Genomic DNA, 18623 nt, shown 5'->3' with positions numbered 1-18623 from the left:
AAGTCTATCTTAAGAGCAATAGATGAGCGGCTGGTCAACACCAGCTGGAGCTCCCGGGAGTCAATTAGACGGTAAGCAAGCTTATTTCTAGATGAAAGCGTTCAACTCTCCAGAGTTTCAGACTGCAGAGATTCAGGAGGAGTTTGGCCACAGCATCCTGAAAAATGCAATCAAATCCACAGTAACACTGGACAGTATTCAGGAGCTGCCTTAAAACACAGGAGTGCCTGGGGTGCAAGGCTTTTGGAGAGGCACGCAGGGAAGAGAAAGGAAGGGACTCGCCTCAAAGACGCTCTGATCACAGGGAACATTTCTTAGGCACAAATATCCGTGGACACCAGCTCTGGGGCACACACGCGAATGGATGTAGGGGGCGCTCACAAGCAGCACAGAGGTGGCGCCTGCCTTCCGGGTGTTTCTATCGAGGCTAGCAGGTGTGGGCCCTGGAAGTCCATGGAAGGCAGGACTCACTGGGGCCTGAATCTTTACTGATGGCCCCCAGCCCTCTCCTTCCCCCACCTGCCCGAGGAGCCCAGGGAAGGGCTTCACTGGGCAAACACTGCTCAGCGACCCACAGGGGCACGGCACTGCCACTGTGGCATCATAGGGAACCTTCACAAATGCATAGCCTCATGATTTCAGACCCACTGATGTCTGACTATATTCCCGGATGCCCAAAAAAGTCAGCCCCTACAGAAACGCACTGGCAGGTGGCACAGAAGCCAGACCTGCAAGAAACCCAGGCCAGAGAGGGTCTGAGTAACCGCCACCTGGCCCGCAGCTCCCCTGGGGACTCTCAGCCCTCTCGGGTTTCTTCTGAACCTCAAAGTAAGAGTGGCCACCTTCCTTCTGCCACAGGAGATCTGGCTTCAACCCCACGTCTACCTCTATCTCCCTGCGGGCTTTAGCACATTGCCCCAGCTGTGCACCTGCTCACCAGTCACCTGAAGGAAACCGGAGGGGACGATGGCTGGAGCCCCTTCTCCACCCGGACACAGCCGCTCCAGACCTCCCATCTCAGGATTCCCAGCTCTTCCTCCAATGCCTTTACTAATTAATTCTTGCTGTCTAACCATGCCTGGTCTGTGCCTTTTCTTCCTCACTGGATGGTGAGCTTCTCAAGGCAGGCCCCACTTCTGTGCCTCTCCTTGCACCCTGCTCCCTGCGGGCAGCCGTGGGCACAAGAGCAAGAAAGGATTTGAGGTGCTAGAAGGCAGATGCAGCATGGAAGGTCGTCCAAGGGGAGCAGCGGGAGAGTGTGCAGGGCCCACCAGAGTGTGTGAAGGAAGCGACACCCAGGGCCAGTCAGTGGAGGCACAGGGTGCGGGCTTCAGTGGCTGGTCAGGGCTGCATGATGCCCAGTGGGATGCCATGGCACAGGTGCACAGATGGCTCCCAGCCAATTGCCATGGCTGCCCACGGCTGCCCACAGGGAGCAGGGTGTGAGCAAGGGCACAGAAGTGAGGCCTGTCTTGAGGAACTCACCATCCAGTGAAGAAGAAAAGGCACGAACCGATCACAGCTAGACGGCCCTTGGGGAAGGGAGGAAGGGCTGGGGAACCCCAAGGCGGGAGGTCAGGAGTGGCAGGGAGAAGAAGGCTCTTCCAGATCCCAGGGAAAACGCCCTCCCAGACAGAGGCACAGGAGGCCAAGCAGACGGAGGGAACACAGCATGCCACTCCCCTGCAGAAGGACTATTTTGTGCTGAAGCCAAATAAGAATCGATGGATGCAAGAAGAGTTCTCTTACCTCCCCTTTCTGCCTAAAAGCAGGGCATTACCCTCTCCTCCCACCCCACCCTCCCGCCTCTGCTTCTGTATTTGGAGAGCGCCTCTTATCACCTGAGAGGGAGGCCAGCCCCCAGTGTATCTGCATCAACAGACTTTGCCCCCAGTGAACCTGCATCAACAGACTTTGCCAAGATAACCTTAATCTTCCATTTGTTCCTCCATGGAGTTCCTAGTCACTTGCCCACCATATGTCACCCCTCGAAGCCCAAACCCCCTTTTCCTTGGTCTAGCCGCTTCTCCACATCCTATTGCCTCCTGTTAAAACAGTATATATGCTCCCGAGCCCAAGCACTTTTTTTGGTTTTTACTTCTTGTCTGTGAAGCCCCCGTGCATAGATTAAAAGTGTTAAAATCGTATGCCTCCTATTAATCTGTCTTTTGGAGGCCCCAGATGCTCAACCTCCGAGGGTAGAGAAAATGTTTTTTCTCCACTGCACAGGAACCTGAGCCCGGTCCACCGCAGGCTGCACTGCAGGGCCCCACCCCACAGCCAGTGATCTTTCACAACTGATTAGCGGGCATCGAGCAAGATCTGGACATCAAGAGGACGCTGAGCTGTGAGCAGGGATGGCTTCCTGAACAAGGCTGGCTGGAGCTGGACCCAGAGAGGTGGGCATCTCTCAGCTCCTGGAACCAGCACCCCTCCCACTGGAAGGGCCCTGGGGAGGCCGGTGGGCTCCAGGTCTCTCCTCCGACTCCATGGATGGCAGACCCTGGAGGAGTTGGTTCCTCTGCCAACCCCAACCTCAGTCCTCATGTTCCTGGACCCTGATGTGAGTTTGAGGAGGACCAGCTCCTAAACCAATGATATTCTCCAGTCAGGGCCCTTGGCTCCTCCACAGCAGCTGGGTTGCTCACGGTGTCACAAGGCACTGGCAGGGCCACCCAGCAGTGACCCCAAGCCAGGATCAGCCCAAAGGTAGGGACCACGTGGTGAGGTGTGAACCAGCACCCCTCTGGTTCACACCATTGAGATCCCCATGCTAAACCAGTGCCCAGCACTGCGGGCACTGAGTACAAATCTGTATGCTGGATGGATAGAAGGAGGATGGAGCCGTGGAACACCACTGAGGCAGTGTCAGTCAGCATCTGGGTGCCCTGTGTGTCAGCCGGCATCTGGGTGCCCTGTGTGTCGGCCAGCATCTGGGTGCCCTGTGTGTCAGCCGGCATCTGGGTGCCCTGTGTGTCGGCCGGCATCTGGGTGCCCTGTGTGTCAGCCGGCATCTGTGCCCTGTGGATACCACCCTGTCCTACGTCTGGGAGAGAAAACAGCTCCCAGTGCCATGCAATGCACTCTCCTTTGCATACGAACCCAGCCACACCTGTGGGCCCATCCTCAGGCAGCTCTGAGGAAGGGGAGCTTGGCCGTCGCCCCTCTCACACGAATCTGGGGGGAGGGGTCTCCAGAGTGAGCTGGGGTGGCTGCAGCCCCCAGCACAGAGCCCCAGTGGTGCCGGTCCTGGCTGGGCAAGAGCAGTAGCCACTCACTGTTGCCTGTCTGGAGTTTTGGAGATGTGGCTGCCAAGCCGGAGATGCTGTGAAAGCCTTGTGCTCCAGAGGCCAACCAAGCCCCCACCCCGCTCCGCTTCCTGCCACGGCCCTTGCCATGGAGCAAGACCCGCCTCTTCTGGGCCCCCAAATCCCTGACCGTGAAAAGCAACGTGGCAGAGAATCTTACTGTGTGGCCCAGTCTGATGCGTACTGCCCTCAGAGGTCACCCGGCCACACAGAATGATAACAACCTCCTCCTGCATTGCTGACCTGAATCCTCCTCCAAAGGCCGGCCTCAGTCCTCCCATCTCCTCCCCAAGCAAGCATCCCCACTGGCTCGGCTCTTGCTCCCAAGAAGGCTGCCACCACCTGCCCCCACATCCTGCTGCCTGACCTCACCTGTCCTGCACCTCCCCAGCTTTCCAGGGGTACTGAGCTCCTGTAAGAACCTCTAGGTCCAAGGCCAGGACTTACCGTCCTGGGTCCTGCCCCGCCTTCCCTGAGCACTGCTGCAAAGCCACCAGGAACTGCACAAGACACTCCCCAAATGCCTCCCTGTGCAGTAACCTGGGAAGCATCCCTAGCCATTGCGCTCTGACATTACCAACCACCTTCCCACATGAGCAGACCCTGCCCTGCATCCACCCACCATAACACCCACAAGGTCCTCATCTGCCCCGGACAGCAGGCAGGGCCCTGGCATGAACACCCGCGAACACCCACACGCAGCCCTTGTTTCTCCCACCCACAACCCCAGCCGTCCAGGAATCAGTTCTTAGTCCTTCTGCACTCAAATCCACATTCATTCCAACAGCAGGAAAGAGAGAAAACTCCCACCCCGCCGGACACCAGGAGGCCGCAGTACTCGGAGTGCCCACCAGGTGTCAGAAGGAAATCGCGGCGGCCAGGGAGCGGCTCTCCCTCGATCTCCTCCCGCGGCGAGGGACACCCGAGGATGCCTCTGAGCCTGTGAGCCAGGTGCAACCCAGACCAAGGGAGTTCCCAAACCCAGCAAGGGGGGCGGCCGATTCCATGTGGTGTGGCTGCCCGGGGACGAGCAGTGGGAAAGGCCCCGGAGCCATCCGCTGTGGTTGCTGCTGCTGCTGCTGCTGCTGTTTGCTGGACAACTGCAGGGTCCTGAGGTCACCGTCTGGGCTGAGCACTGGCAGGCTCCCAGGGCCCCGAGGGACCCCACTCTCCCCATAGCCACAGTCAGCCCCAGAAACATCTGAACGGGGCTGGTGTGAGGAGTGCCTGGGTGAGGGGGGATTTGAAGACACAACGTCTCTGGGTCACCTCCATAGGCAGGGACAGCTCAGGTCACAGTGCGGAGACGAGGCATGGGCAGCCCCACACCTTGTGTGATCTCAGGAAACACAGTCAACCTCTTACCCTTTCTCCAGGGTCCCCGACTTGGCCAGTGGGACCCATGGTTCCTGGAGGTCCGGGAAGACCCTAGAATTAAAAACAGAGTTGGGGCAGAGTTAGAAGATGAGGCCGCGGGGCAAGGTCCGTGTTCCACCTGGCCAACCAAGGCAGAGGTGGGGGTGGGAGAGCGCCGGCTCCCAGGGGATCTGCAAAAGTAGAGAGTGCCCCTCTTTTCCATCCAGGAGACATAAGGGGTGTCACCAACCCCACCCCACCAAGAGCACCTTCTGCAAGTCACAGGATAAAGCCAGATACTCACCGCGGGGCCTTCAGGGCCAGGCGGGCCCTCGATGAGCATGCCCTGGAGAGGCAGAGAGAGGGCGTCTGAGACCGCCGCCCATCCCTCCCGACACCCCAGACCCCAGTGGTGTGGACGGCCTTCAGCTGCGTGCACAAGAGGCCCTGGCTCAGTTCCTCCTGTCCTGGGGAGTCACGAGCACAGACTGCAATGGGGGCCTGTGGTGGGGCCTCAATGGCTGTCCTCCTAGCACTCCCGGGCAGAAGAGCAACCCAGGCCAGCGGCCAGTGACAGACACAGGCTCCCTCAAGACCAACACCACGAGAAGCACCTGAAGACACCGAGATGAGGAAAAGGAGCCGAGACCACCAGGCTCCCGGCATCACCCCAAAAGGGAGTGCCAGGCAGGCCCACCAGGCCAAAGCCACTCAAGGGAGGAGGTGGATGCCAGAACAAGGGGACTTGGGTGGATTTGGGAAGGATGAGGGAAAAATAGGAGCCCCAGCCCCAGGCTGAACTTCTGCCCCCAGCCAGGACCACTGTCAGGCCCCAGGGCTGCAACCTCCCGACCCCGCCTCCCTCCAGGTAAGAGGTGTATCCTCCCAGCACGCAGCAGCCCAGAACCCATGGGAAACCCTGCCAAGTCCACCTGCCCACTCGGCCCTCCTCCTCCGGCCCTCAGCTCACCACAGGGCCCATCTGCCTCAAGCACACCCAGGCCTCACTGTAACCCCAATGCGGACAGGGTCTCCTGGTCCCTGGGTCAGCCTGAGCCCTGGGAAAGGCAACGTGGACGGCTGTGAAGGCAGCAGTGGGAGTGGCTCCCTGCAGGATGGGGCTCCCTGCCCTGAGACTCCCACTTCCGACCCCTTCCCCAGGGCGGGATGCCTCTCTCCACTTCTGACCTGGCAACGCCAGGGTCAGGCGCCCCCAATGCCCCAAGAGTCCTCCGTGTTCCATGACGACTTCAGGGCGAGTGTTCCTCAAGGGACTTGCTCTGACAGATGGGAGCCAGATACTACTCAAGAAGACAATGGAGAATGACCCCGAGGCAGCCAGAGATCTTTGAGGCAAGCTAGGACCTGGGGGGCCACATTTTCAGAGGTACCCAGGAACTCAGCATTCCCTGCCCTGCATCCCTTCAAGTGTCTGCTCCCCACATTGCGACACGGCACCTGTCAGCCACCCAGCCAAGGCTCCAGCAGGCCCAGGTGCAGCTCTGGCTCAGCTCTGGAGGGTGTGGGTGTGGCCTCGGCGACACCCATGGGTACTGATTATCCTGCAGCTGCAGGGAAGGCAGGCAGGAACTGCGGCCATGGCGCCCTCCACCTAGAGGTCAAAGGGTGGCATGGACAGCCTGGGGTCCGGCACAGAAACCGGCCACAGGGGCAGAGGCTCTGCAGAGAGTTCCCTAGGATGATGCCTGGTGGATCTATGGAAGTGGAGGCACCGTTGAGACCCCAGGACTGTAGCATCACCAGCATACAGTGCCAGCCTGGGAGGGCAGCAAGGAGAGGGAGCAAGGCTCCAACTCCTGAGATCTGCTTCGCAAAGCTGTATGAGCAGTGCTGCCTGAGGCCCTGGGGCCGCCTCCACCCAGTGTGCCCAGGAGGTGGCACACCAAGTGAAAGATTATCCTAGAGTTGTCGGATATAAGGTGGTTCGTCCTGTTGGGTTTTGAACTTCCTCAGGGCTGCTACCCCTTTCTTCATGCCTCCCTTTTGGAATGGGAACCTGTCCCCCTCCCCATTGCCATGTAGTTTGGAAGCATGAAGCTTGTTTCATTCCCCAAGCTCACAGCTGGACAGGGATTTGCTTCAAGATAGATAATTTAAGCCTAAGTCTCACCAGTTTCTGATTCGGGTGAGACTCTGGACTTTGAACTTTTGAGTTGATGCGGGTACCGGATGGAGTGAATTAAACTGTACATGAGAAGGACATGAATTTGGGGGCTGGGGCAGAATGCTAGGGTTTGAATGTGTCTCCCCAAAAGCCATGTGTTGGAAACTGAATCCTCAATGCAACTGTGTTGAGAGGTGGGATCTTCAGGAGGTGATTAGGTCACCAGGCTCTGCCCTCCTGGATGGGTGAATGCAGCTATGATGGGAGTGGGCTCGTTAGGGTGGGAGTGGGCTCCTGATGACAGGATGGCAGCAGTCACCTTCTCTCCCACTCCTTCTCACCATGCAATGCCTTCCGCCATGTGAGGACACAGCAAGAAGGCCCCCGCCAGATGTGGTCCCTCTATATGTGACTTCCTGACCTCCAGAACTGTGGGCCAATGAAGTCCTGTTCATTCTAAATCACCCTGACTGTGGTGTGCTATTACAGCAGCTCAAAATGGACTAAGATAGCTCACTCCTGACAAGTCAAAGGTTGTGTCCAGCCAGGCCGCAGGCCACAGGCCACAGGCCACCGGAGGCTGCTGCCAGAGGTGCTGGGTACCAGGCTGGTGAGGGGACTCCTGGCCAGGGAGCCGCAGATGTGCAGCCAGTTCACAGGCCACCGGAGGCTGTCACCAGAGGTGCTAGGTATCCGGCTGGCAAGGGGACTCCCGGCTGGGGGGGCCGCAGATGTCCAGCCAGGCCACAGGCCACCAGAAGCTGTCACCAGAGGTGCTGGGTACCAGGCTGATGAGGGGACTCCCGGTTGGGGGGGCCGCAGATCTCCCCACCCCTCCCATCCTGCCCCGGCTGGGGAGCTCTGCACTGTGTTTACACAGATGCATGCTCAGAGAGACACCCGTGTGTGTGCTGTACACAGAGAGCTCATCCAAGCAGCCTCCAAGATGCCAGCTTTCCAATTTCCTTCTCTGACCAACGCAGCTGAGAAAGCCCAGGGCTGAGCTGGGATTAAGGGAGAAACCACGGGCCATCAAGGGGCCAGGGACAGCAGCTGCCTTCCCAGACACACAAATTGCTTTTCTCAGGGAACTGGGGCAATGCGGGCGGGGACCTCACAGGGGAGCCAACCCCAGATCATCCCAGGTCAGCGTCTGAAGGAAGCTGGGAACAGCTGGATGAATGCGCTTGGGGGTGGGGATGCCTGAACCTTCCCAGGCAAGCTGTGGCCCCACTCCCGCCCCAGCTCACCCAACCACGGACGCCACTCTAAAAATTCACCCAGCAAAAGAGGAATGAGAGGAAGACATCTCGATATAGTTAATGATATTGCACTGTAGATGTCATTTGCCAAAATTGTAGACTTTAGGCGCTCTTACCATAAAGAAGAAAAACAGGCAGCTATGGGGTGGTGGTGGTGGGTGCAGGATCACTTCACTGTGTCTGTCTGTGCCTGGGTAAGTCTATCAAACATGCTGCACACCTTCAATGCACACAATTTTTTTTCTTTTGAGATGGAGTCTCACGCTGTCACCTAGGCTGGAGTGCAGTGGCGCAATCTTGGCTCACTGCAACCTCCGCCTCCCGGGTTCAACTGATTCTCCTGCCTCAGCCTCCAGAGTAGCTGGGATTACAGGTGCCCACCACCATGCCTGGTTAATTTTTTTGTAGTTTTACTAAAGACGGGGTTTTGCCATGTTGGTCAGGATGGTCTCGAACTCCTGACCTCAGGTGATCCGCCTGCCTCAGCCTCCCAAAGTGCTGGGATTACAGGTGTAAGCCACCACGCCTGGCCGAATGCATGCAATTTTAACAAAAGAAATAAAAGACCTCAGACCTGGCAGAACTCAAGACAATCTCAATAGAGGTCCACCCATCTGGTAAGCAGCACATATTTAAAAAACAAAAAACAGTGTCAAGTGGCGATGGCGATTTGGATGCCCCTAACGGACGTGGCCCAGGTAAAATCAGCCACTGAGTCTGGGGGCTTCCTGGCTGGAAGCACAGGGATAAGGATGAACCTTTCTCCTCTCGGTTCTGTGGATTCCTGTCATTTTAGGGAGCCTCTGCTCTGGCTGACAATGAGAGGGAGCAGGACTGAGTAGGAAAGACCTGGGCACGCCCCTGGAACAGATGCATCTCCCAAGAGGGAGCTCAGGTGGGGCAGACAACAGACACCCCCTTCCACGGGCTGGGACGCCCGCAGGGCCCCAGGACCTGGCCATCTGTTTACGTGCAGCTTGGACCCAAGGACATCTGGCAATGCTCCAGGTTGAGAAATTCCAGCTGTTTATGTGATCTCTGCAGGGGGCCTGGCTAAAGGCCCCAGGACACTTGGAGCAGGCTGGGGCCTGGGGGAGGGAATCCTTCCTAACTGCATCCAGACGGCTGCTGCTTTTCCCAACAAAGGTGAACTGGACTTTCCAGGGCCGTGATGTTCCTGTGGGGCCACCTCGACTCTCGGCCCTCTCCTTGGCCCACCCTTGCCCACTGCTGGCTTCCCGGGGGCCTGACAGTGGAAAACTTGTGCCCACCCCACACTCCCAACTCCCTCCTGGAGCCCAGACACCACGTCTACACTCACAGAGCCAGCTTACTCGGGAACGTGAGCCAACACGAAGCTCATTCAAAGGTTTCAGTCCGGCCCTCCCAGAGCGGGGAGGGGAAACCGAACTGGGATCCTGCAGAGCCAGGGGCACCTGCGCACCCTGAGATCCCATCTTCCTCCCCGAGCAAGGATCCCCTTTCACTGAAGCAATGGGGACAGCACAAAAGAAGCCCAAAGCCAACCTCAAGTCCACCTGGGGGCCAAGACCGTCTGGGGAAATGCAGCCTAATGTCCCACCTCTCAGTAACAAGTGTGGCTCAGGGCTGGGACCTTTGATGCAGCCTCTGCTGTTGTTCCCTTTCTGGCAAACACCCTTGGGCAGAGCAGAACAGGCCCGCAGTCCCCTGCTTCTGGGTGGGTCCGCCCAGGTGGACGGCTATCACTCTCCCCCACAGCCACTCGGCTCCCTGAGCCCAGGCCTGGCTCTGAGGTTTTCCACGTTGCTGAGCAGGGAGACCCTGGCCTCAGAGTCTCCCTTCATCTGTCTTCCCTGGACCCCCAGAGAGCCCTGGAAAGGGGGTCTGAGAAAAGGATGTGTCTGTAGGCACCGGCAGGTCCCACCCCTGGGCTGGGCCTGGAGCAAGGGCATGGAGCCCCACGAGAGCCATCCAGACACTTCCATGGGCCAGGAAGGGTGAAGCCCTGGACCCTGGGAATTCCACCCCAGAGATGGGACACATCCCGTCTGCCCTGGCCATGGGCTTCAAACAGATTCCAGGGGGATAAAGGCCTGCTAAGTGCCATCCGTCAAGGTTCCAAGAGAGTGTCCCCAGCTCTACAGGAGGGTGGCGGGTCACCATGACTGCACATTCTGGGAACTGCAAGGTCAGGGGGCTTCTGGGAGACCCAGGGTGTATCCTGAGCTCAGCCCTCAGGAACTGAGTCCTGGCGGCAGAACAAACAGCCGCCCCCAGCCTCGTGAATGGCCGTGGTGCAGGACGTGCACCTCCTCCTGTGGGCACTTGGACAATGTGGCAGGATGGGCCTTGGTGCTGGCTCCTCCCTGCTCTCGGATTGTGCCCACCACATGCAGCTGCAGGACTCCCTGCCCAGGTGTTCACAGGGCATCTTGCCCGCCGGCGGGGGGGGCGGGGTGTCAAGACCTTGACCTTAGCAGCTCTGAGACCCCAGGGAGAACTGCAGGCCTCCCAGCCAGGCCGTGGCCCCCTGAGGGACAAGGACACCCCAGTATGGGGCAGGGCCCCCACCAAACGCGCCAACCCAGGAGGGGCATCTAGAATGTCCTCCGCTACAGTCCCACACTTGAGGGCATTATCAACAGTAACTTTTTGAACTCACCCATGATCTCATTACCTAACATAGTTGGGTTTTACTCAGCTGGAATTTCAGCACAGTGCTGTTTTATTTCATTCCCTTGACAAAGTTTCATAAACAGTATTCCATGTTTCAACGGCTTCTGCAAACTTACTCCAAATGGTTGCATAACAGACGCGGAGAGGTACAGCCACGTGTTAACTATTCCCTATCACTGCCGTGCGCATCTTTTACAAGGAATGGGCCATTTACATCCTCTCCTCCATCCCTCAAAGGGGACTCCACCTCCACCTCGACAGCTCTGAGCTGCTTTTTATCCCAGGTGAAACTGACGAGCACTGAGATGCCCAGAGCTTGGGTGCAGGACAGGCTTTGATCAGCACCTATTCCGCCCCCTCCATCACAGTCCAGAACATCCCCTACCCGAGGGGATTCTTCACAAGTCCTGGTGACGAGTGGTGCGTGGACTCCACGAGACCAGGTGGTTCCTCGAAGTGACCTAGTGTGCGCAGGTGCAGGGGCCCACGGACCTGGTCACACCCTATACACCCCGCTTTGACCCCAAGCAGCGGATACCCTGGCGCAGGGAGAGAATGAGAAAACGTCCTCACCGGCTCAATGATCGCTGGTTCTCCCTTTTGGCCTTTCTCGCCCCGAGGTCCTCCAATCTGGGGGTGATAAAAGGCAGATGGAGAGAGAATCGGAGAGAAAAGTGAGAAACAAAGTCCAGATTACACAAAATCTGCCCGATTTCGCAAGGCTGAGGGCGCTATTGTAGCTGGGCATCTCCCCAGTCCCAGGAGGATGGCAGGAACGTGACAGAGGCCAGGCCCACGGGAGCCTGTGCGACTACTAATGAAGAAACAGGCCCAGAGGCGAGCATGCCGCGATGCACACGTTATTCAGGGCAAATTCGAGGCACTGAGGTCTCTTTAAAAATAAAGTTTTGGGAACAGGGTGCAACACTTGAGCTGCCCGTAGAGCCCCACCCCTGAGGAGGCTCTTGGGCAGGAGCCCCCATGATGCCCACCAGCCCCCCAGCCCCACCCGGAATGGGGGCCTGCACCCTCTCACCCCTTCATAGATGGTATCCTGGTTCGCCGGCATTCCCGGCCCGATCTCCGACGGGGAGTTGGTGGGGTCGTAGTAGGGGTCGTAGTAGTTCTCGTCAAGGTTCCTGATCGTTTCCTCAGTGAACTCCCCCTCCAAGTCATCCACACCTTCCCCTGGAAGCGGAGCTGGCTGCAGGGGGAGAGGAAGCCGCAGGGTCGACTCGCAAATGCAGCAGGCACTGCCTCTCCATCACGCCCTGGGCGGGCACTGTGGCTATCCGGTCAACTGGGCAGAGATCCCAGATCCATCAGGCCCTGGGCGGGCACCATGGCTACCCGGTCAACTGGGCAGAGACCCCCCTCTGGGAGAGACCTCCTCTGAGGGCTCCAGGTCTAACAACTCCAGGACTTCAAGACCAGTGGCCTCCTAAGCTACACAATGCCTGGAGTCTGGAGTCCAACCCACAAGGAGAGGTCCTGTGTCCCCTGGTGGCCTCTTTATGCATCTTCTCCCTCCCACAATGAAGAATTATCACCCCAGACTGCCCCGGCACAAGGGCACACCACGGAGCCGGCACACCATGGAGCTGGCACACCCGTGCACCCGCTCAGGCAGGGGCTCCACCCCACAGCCCCAGGGTCTTGCGATAATGCATCCCAGTGCAGTGCTGCAGACGCAGGGGTCTGGACCTGCTGGAACGAGGTGTCCTCTCTGGCAGTGGAGATTCTGCATCACACAGTGGCTGTGTTAAGCATCGGCCTTGTGCTACATGCTATGCAAGAATCCTCCCGAATCGGAAAACTTCGCAGCCCCCAGAGACAGGAACTGTCAGTGCCATGTTGGAAAGGAGAACCCCGAGGTCCAGAGATGCGGGCTAACTTTCCAAGGTCTCCGGCAGAGCTTTCAGGCCTGTCTGCTGACAGTCAGCCCCCGTCCCAGCCAGGGTGGCCCCAGCTCCTGCTTCGCTGTATTTGTCTGGATCCTGGCTCCCAGCCCCATCCTGCCTGGCCACACCCAGGCCACAGGCAGGGACTCTGCCCACAAGCCACCCCCCTCCTCATCCAATTTCCACCTGAATCCTCAAAGACCAGGAGGGCTGGGGTCCTTCTACCCATTTTCCAGGCGAAAAATTGACCATATTGAGATCAACTCAGCAAACCAGGGATTCCAAACTTGTTCAGCAATGGCCTCCCCTGGGAAGTATTACACCGCCCAGCTGCAAAGGGCCCAGGGCCAGGGTGTGGTGGAACACAGGCGCCACCCGAGGACACCAAGGTGAGAATTGGAGTAAGAAGTGAGCTCAGCATTGTGGCCCCAGCCCTGGCCCTTGGCCCACTGCCCCAGACCAAACCAATGGGAAGGAAAGAAATTACGTTGGAGGAGTTGGAGGTGTCGGCGGTGCTGGTGGGAATTTCGGCCCCGACGCCTGGGTCTGTGGGCTGGTCGGGGTTCTCCTCCCCCTCGCCATAGGTGAGGTCATCGTAAGGCGAGGGCGTGTAGTAGTCCTCACTGGGCACGTAGTCATAGTCCCCGATGCCGATGTCCTCTTCCTTCCCAGCCCCTTCACTGGTTTCAGGCATGGGAGCAGCTTCCGTGGGGGTCGGGGTCAGCTCCTGGGAGCCAAGGGCAGAGACAGCTGGAGTCAGGGTGGAGGCTGGCAGCGGTGCCAGGTCTGGGACTTGCCGCATGTCCGGGTGCAGGCATCTCAGTGGCAACGCCTGGAGCCCAGGCCCGTCAAGAGGCCCAGAGACTCGGCACAGGGGCCGCCCCCATCCATGGGGCTTGGGGGCAGAGCAAATGGGAAGAAGCAGCCCAGCTGCGAGCCCCCGGTCACTAAGCGTGCTCAGAATGGACTCAAACCCACCCAGTTACACACCAGAAAAGGGCGAATCATATCTCAATATTTAAAAAACAAAAACAGCAAAACACTCTAGGCTCTCAGAGCAATGTGAGATGAGCAGGTCACCTTTCCCCGGAAGGATACACACATGCTCACACACACAGGCTCATGCACACCTGTGCCTATGTGCACACACGCTCACACACACACACGCAGGTTCACGCACACCCGTGCCTGCATGCACATATGCTCACACACACACACATGCAGGCTCACGCACACCCGTGCCTGCGTGCCACATGCTCACACACACTCGTTCATGCACACAGGCACACCGCCCATGCTCACACCCCACCCTCTTTACCTCTGACAATGGCTCTGAGGCTGGACAGCCTCCTCCCCAGCACTCCTGCACACACTCCTGCACGGGGCCCAGGCCCTGCTAGGTGTGACCCTCCGGCTCTCACTGCTGCTCACACACCCTCACAACCCTCCCCGATTTCAGAGGTAAGGGGATGACAGCCCAGAGCGGGGAGGACCCGAGGCCAACCTCAGACTGCATCACCCCCCCGGGGGAGCCCCTGAGCTCTCCTCTCTCCTCTCCCACCACAGCTGCACCTACACTTAAGGAACCCGAGAACCAAACTCATCCTGAGCCTGCTCGAGCCCTGTGCCTGGTACAGGGTGGGGACCGGGGCCACAGCCCAGAGATGCTGGCAGATGATCCCCTGTATACCTTGCATCTCCCAACGTCCTCCTCAAGGCGGAAAGCCCGATACGCCCCGTGACAGCAAAGCTCGGACAGCAACAGCCGGCTCCCTCACTGAGCTGCCCCCGCAACCTTCACCAGACAGCCCTCAACCCTCCACCCTGACACAACCTCTCCCAGCCTCGCCCTCCCCTGCACCACAGCCTCGAGGGGCCCAGCCCAACCCAGTCCCCCACTCAGCCCAGACCTCGGGGACCTCTGTGGTTTCTTTGGCAGCTTCCACGGGCTTCTTGCTGGGGGTGGGCTCCTTCCCTAGGTCTTCGGGGTCTTCGTAGTAGGGGTATTCATAGTAATAGGTCTCACCCTCGCCGTCTCCTTCCGTGTACTGAAAGCAAATTGCGGCCCCGTGAGGAAGCAGCGGAGCCCACAGAGCGACCAGCCTGCTGTCCTTCCTTCCGCAACCTCCCGATCTGGCTGGGAAGATGGCACGCCACGACGCCCCGTCCAGCCCCAGGCGTGAACCTCCCTGTGGGTCCCCAGATGGGATTCCTCCCTCTCCATCTCCTTGGAAAGCTGACGCAGCCTCGTCAGAAGCACAGGAGAGAAAGCGAGGGGGACACCAGGTCCCCTCGAGCAGTCAAAGAGAGATGAGCCCTCAAAGGTGAAGGCTTCTGGCCCTTTGGAACCCAGGCCAGAACAACCAACAGAATGGCAGTCTGTGCAGCCATCACCATGTCACCAGCAGGCTCCCGGGCCTTCAGCTCCAAGCCTCAAAGCCCAGGGACCCCACGGGAAGGGCTTCACTGGGACAGAGTAGGCCTCGTCCTCAGCCCATTCCCACACCAGGAGCTGGGAGGAGCTCGGCAGGAGGCCGGGGCAGCAGGGACTCAGCTGGGAACTCTGTCCTGTCCCTCCTGGGGTTTGTAAGATGTGGCCTGGGCTATGGGGTTCCACAGCTTCCTGAAAGCTACCCTTCCTTCTCTCCTAACTGGGGGTGAAAGAAGGAAGACCCAAGGAGAAATAAACAGGATTTAATATTATGGATGAGAAATCAGAGGCAGTGGGCCCAGGGCGTGGGAGAGCATTTTCATGCAGACGTGATAGGAAGAACTGCAAATAAGATAAACTGCAGTACCTCGAGGGTGTGGGGCGGGAGGGGGAGGACAGCCCACCCATGGACATGGTGGGTCCTAGGAAGAGGGACAAAGGTGTCAGGCACGTGGCTGCCACTCTGCAGTACACTCTACACTCAAGGGATCCGAGGGCTGGCCATTCTACAGTAGACAAGCCCAGGCTCCGTCCTCTTTGGCGAGCTGCACATGGCCTCTCCAGTGGATCCAGTCCATGGGGGACACCTGTGGCATCTGTGCTCACAAATACCCCATCAAGGTCAAGCCCAAGGGTGAGAGAGCACTGGGCATTCACCATCCAGGAGCTTGTTCAAAAGGTTAAAGGAGAGGGTTATTGATGACAAACTCTGTGACCCTGTCATTCTGGGCAGTGCTATTTAGTAAAGTGAGTCAGATATCCCAATGCTTACCTCCTAGGTCCCTCTGAATTCTCACCCAGTGGATTTATTTAAAATAAGGGTCCCATGGCTTATGTGTCCCTTCACCAACCATCCCAAGTAGTCTGCTCATGCCCCCCAAGATTCCAGCCAGAGTTAACTCACATATTCATCTGGATTGGGGTCCTGCGACTGTGGGGTGTCAGGTACTGCAGTGTCACAGTCAGGGCTGTAGTGCTCACAGTAATCATAAGCTGCCCGGTGGTCTGAGACAAAGAGCAGCTGCTGGATGTCACCCTGGAAAAGAACAGACACTCATGAAAAAGCAGCTCACAGAGCACTCGCATGGGGACCTGGGAGACACAGCCCCATGCCTTGAAGCAGGGCAAAGTCCAGACCAAGCCACGAGACGAGCTTGTCCTCAGAGCCAAACATTCTCCCTAGAAGCTGCCACTCACAAAAGACACCCAAGCTAGGCTGGCCCACCCATCCATCCATCCATCTATTCACTCATCCATCTACCCATCCATCCATCCATCCATCCACTCATTCATTCATCCATTCACCCATCTATCCACCTATCCACCTATCCATCTACATCTACCAGTCCTTCCATCCATTCACCCACCCATCCATTCACCCATCCACTCATTCATCCATCTATCCATCCATTCACCCATTCACCTATGTATCCATCCATCCATAAACCATCTATCCAACCTCCCATCTGTCCACTCATTCACTCATCCATCCATCCATCCATCTGCATATATACATGCTTCCATCCATCTACCCCATCCATCCATTCACCCATCTATCCACCTATCCATCTACATCTACCAGTCCTTCCATCCATTCACCCATCCATCCATTCACCCATTCACCTGCCTATCCATCCATCCATTAAACCCTCTATCCATCCACTCCTCCAACCATCTGTCCACTCATTCACTTATCCATCCATGCATCCATCCATCTGCATATACACATCCTTCTATCCATCTATCCATCTATCCACTCATCCTTCAACACATTCACCCATCCATCCACTCATCCATTCATCCATCTACCTATCCACCTATCCATCCATCCACCCAGCCATCTATCCACTCATTAATTCATCCATCTATCCATCTAGATACATACATCATTCCATCCATCTGTCCATCCCTCTACTCATCCTTCCACCCATCCACCCATCCATTCATCTGTCTATCCACCCATCTACCCACCCACCCATCAATCCACCACCCATTCACTCATCCATTTATCAGACACTTGTTGAGCACCTGCCAGATGCCCGTGCAGTGCTGGCAGCTTTTGCCTGTTGTGAGAAACAGCCTGCAGTCTCACTCACCCTAGACCCTGAGGGCTTGGAGGTACCCTGCCTCCTTTGCCACTACCCATCAACCACTAGAGGAGAGAATATTTTTAAAGAGGTGATGTCTGGTTTATCAAAAGTTAAAACTAGAATTACCATATGACCAGTAATTCCAATCTCAGGAACCGAAACACATGCATAAACGATTCACCCAAATCAGTTCACCCTCCAAACAAAACAGGGACTCAAACAAATAAATGTATACAAGTGTTCATAGTTGAATTAGTCACAACGGCCAAAGGACAAATGCAACCCACATGTCTACCGACAGCTAAATGGATAAACAGAGTGTGGTATATGCATAGAACGGAACATCATTCAACCATAAAAGGGAAGGAGGTACTGCCCCACACTACAAGGCGGATGAACCCACGCTGCTAACAACTGAACTTTCGGATTCATTGTGAGCAGCCTACAGTCTAACTGTGTCAGCCAGGACAAGCATGCAAGCACTTATTCCTACTTTCTCTAACCATGATGTGTAAACAATTTATTCCATTATTCTTTCACCACAATGTGTACACAGGAGAAATAAAAGGGCTGCTACTAGGAATAAGAAATGCAGGTCTCATAAATGCTATCTGCAGAGATGAAGATGACAGGCACGCTAGGAGTCACCCTGGCAGCACCCTGGGTGTTCCGAAGCAGAGGATCTTTGGACCATAATCAGATGTATAGAAGCTGACCAATATAGTCATGATTATAGTAATGACAGTGATGACGAATTAGATCATGTTTACCACAGATCAAGTACTAGGTAAAGAGCCTGCACGTGGTCTCTCTGTGCCCTCAAGAACCCTATGAATTGTGTCCGACTAATCCCCACTCTACAACAGAGGAAACCGAGGACCTGTGAGGTCACCTGTCCAGGGTCCCCCAGCTGCTGGGGCAGGATCAGTCCAAGGCAGCCTGCAAGATGCCAACCACTGCACGCCCCACCACACTCAAGGGAGGGAAAAGAACTTGGAGGACCATGTCCAGGTGCTGGCATCCCACCACCGAAGACGGTGCCGCAGGCAAGGGGACTTGGGACAGGGCCAGGTGCTGAGTGCTGTGGGTCTGGAGCCCATCTTGCCACGCTGCATCACATCTGCACACTTTTCCAGAGCCAAAGTAGCCAGCGGGCTGCAGGGTCAGGGTGCCCAACCCCATCTAGAGGATGGCAAGTTCTCCACGGTTCATCCGAGCCTGGTTCATCGGAGCCTTCACTCCATCCAGGCAGAGGCACCACCTCCCCCCGCCGAGGCCCCTCTCTGGGCCAGAAGGAGTCTAGTGACAGCTTTGCCTCTGCCATGAAGACTCTGTCCTGCAGCCGCGGTGGCTGTGACGTGGCTTTGCGCTGTGTACTTCTGACCCTGGCGAGTCACCCTCAGTCCCAGGGTGCCAGTGTTGGGAAGGGCTGGGAGACATTCACAGCTGTGAGCTCTGTGAGCACAACCATCATTGTTCCGAGGGCTGCTCT

General features: G+C 57.2%; 1 protein-coding gene across 2 annotated transcripts in view; it reads right to left on the bottom strand.

Annotated features, from left to right (window-relative positions):
- COL5A1 (collagen type V alpha 1 chain) overlaps nucleotides 1–18623 on the bottom strand; it is a 209774-nt gene that overhangs the window by 104546 nt on the left and 86605 nt on the right. For both annotated transcript variants that reach the window (XM_054500702.2, XM_054500703.2), the window contains exons 5-11: nucleotides 15946–16077; nucleotides 14521–14658; nucleotides 13098–13337; nucleotides 11746–11913; nucleotides 11283–11339; nucleotides 4969–5010; nucleotides 4674–4736 (exon numbers count right to left, since the gene is read on the bottom strand). In XM_054500702.2, the coding sequence (XP_054356677.2) occupies nucleotides 4674–4736; nucleotides 4969–5010; nucleotides 11283–11339; nucleotides 11746–11913; nucleotides 13098–13337; nucleotides 14521–14658; nucleotides 15946–16077 (840 nt within the window). The remainder of the gene's footprint in view (nucleotides 1–4673; nucleotides 4737–4968; nucleotides 5011–11282; nucleotides 11340–11745; nucleotides 11914–13097; nucleotides 13338–14520; nucleotides 14659–15945; nucleotides 16078–18623) is intronic.

Source organism: Pongo pygmaeus, chromosome 13, assembly GCF_028885625.2.
Source record: "Pongo pygmaeus isolate AG05252 chromosome 13, NHGRI_mPonPyg2-v2.0_pri, whole genome shotgun sequence".
In the NCBI taxonomy this organism is placed as follows: Eukaryota; Metazoa; Chordata; class Mammalia; order Primates; family Hominidae; genus Pongo; species Pongo pygmaeus.
Note: the sequence above shows the minus strand (reverse complement) of the source record. Positions and strands in the feature narration are given on the sequence as shown.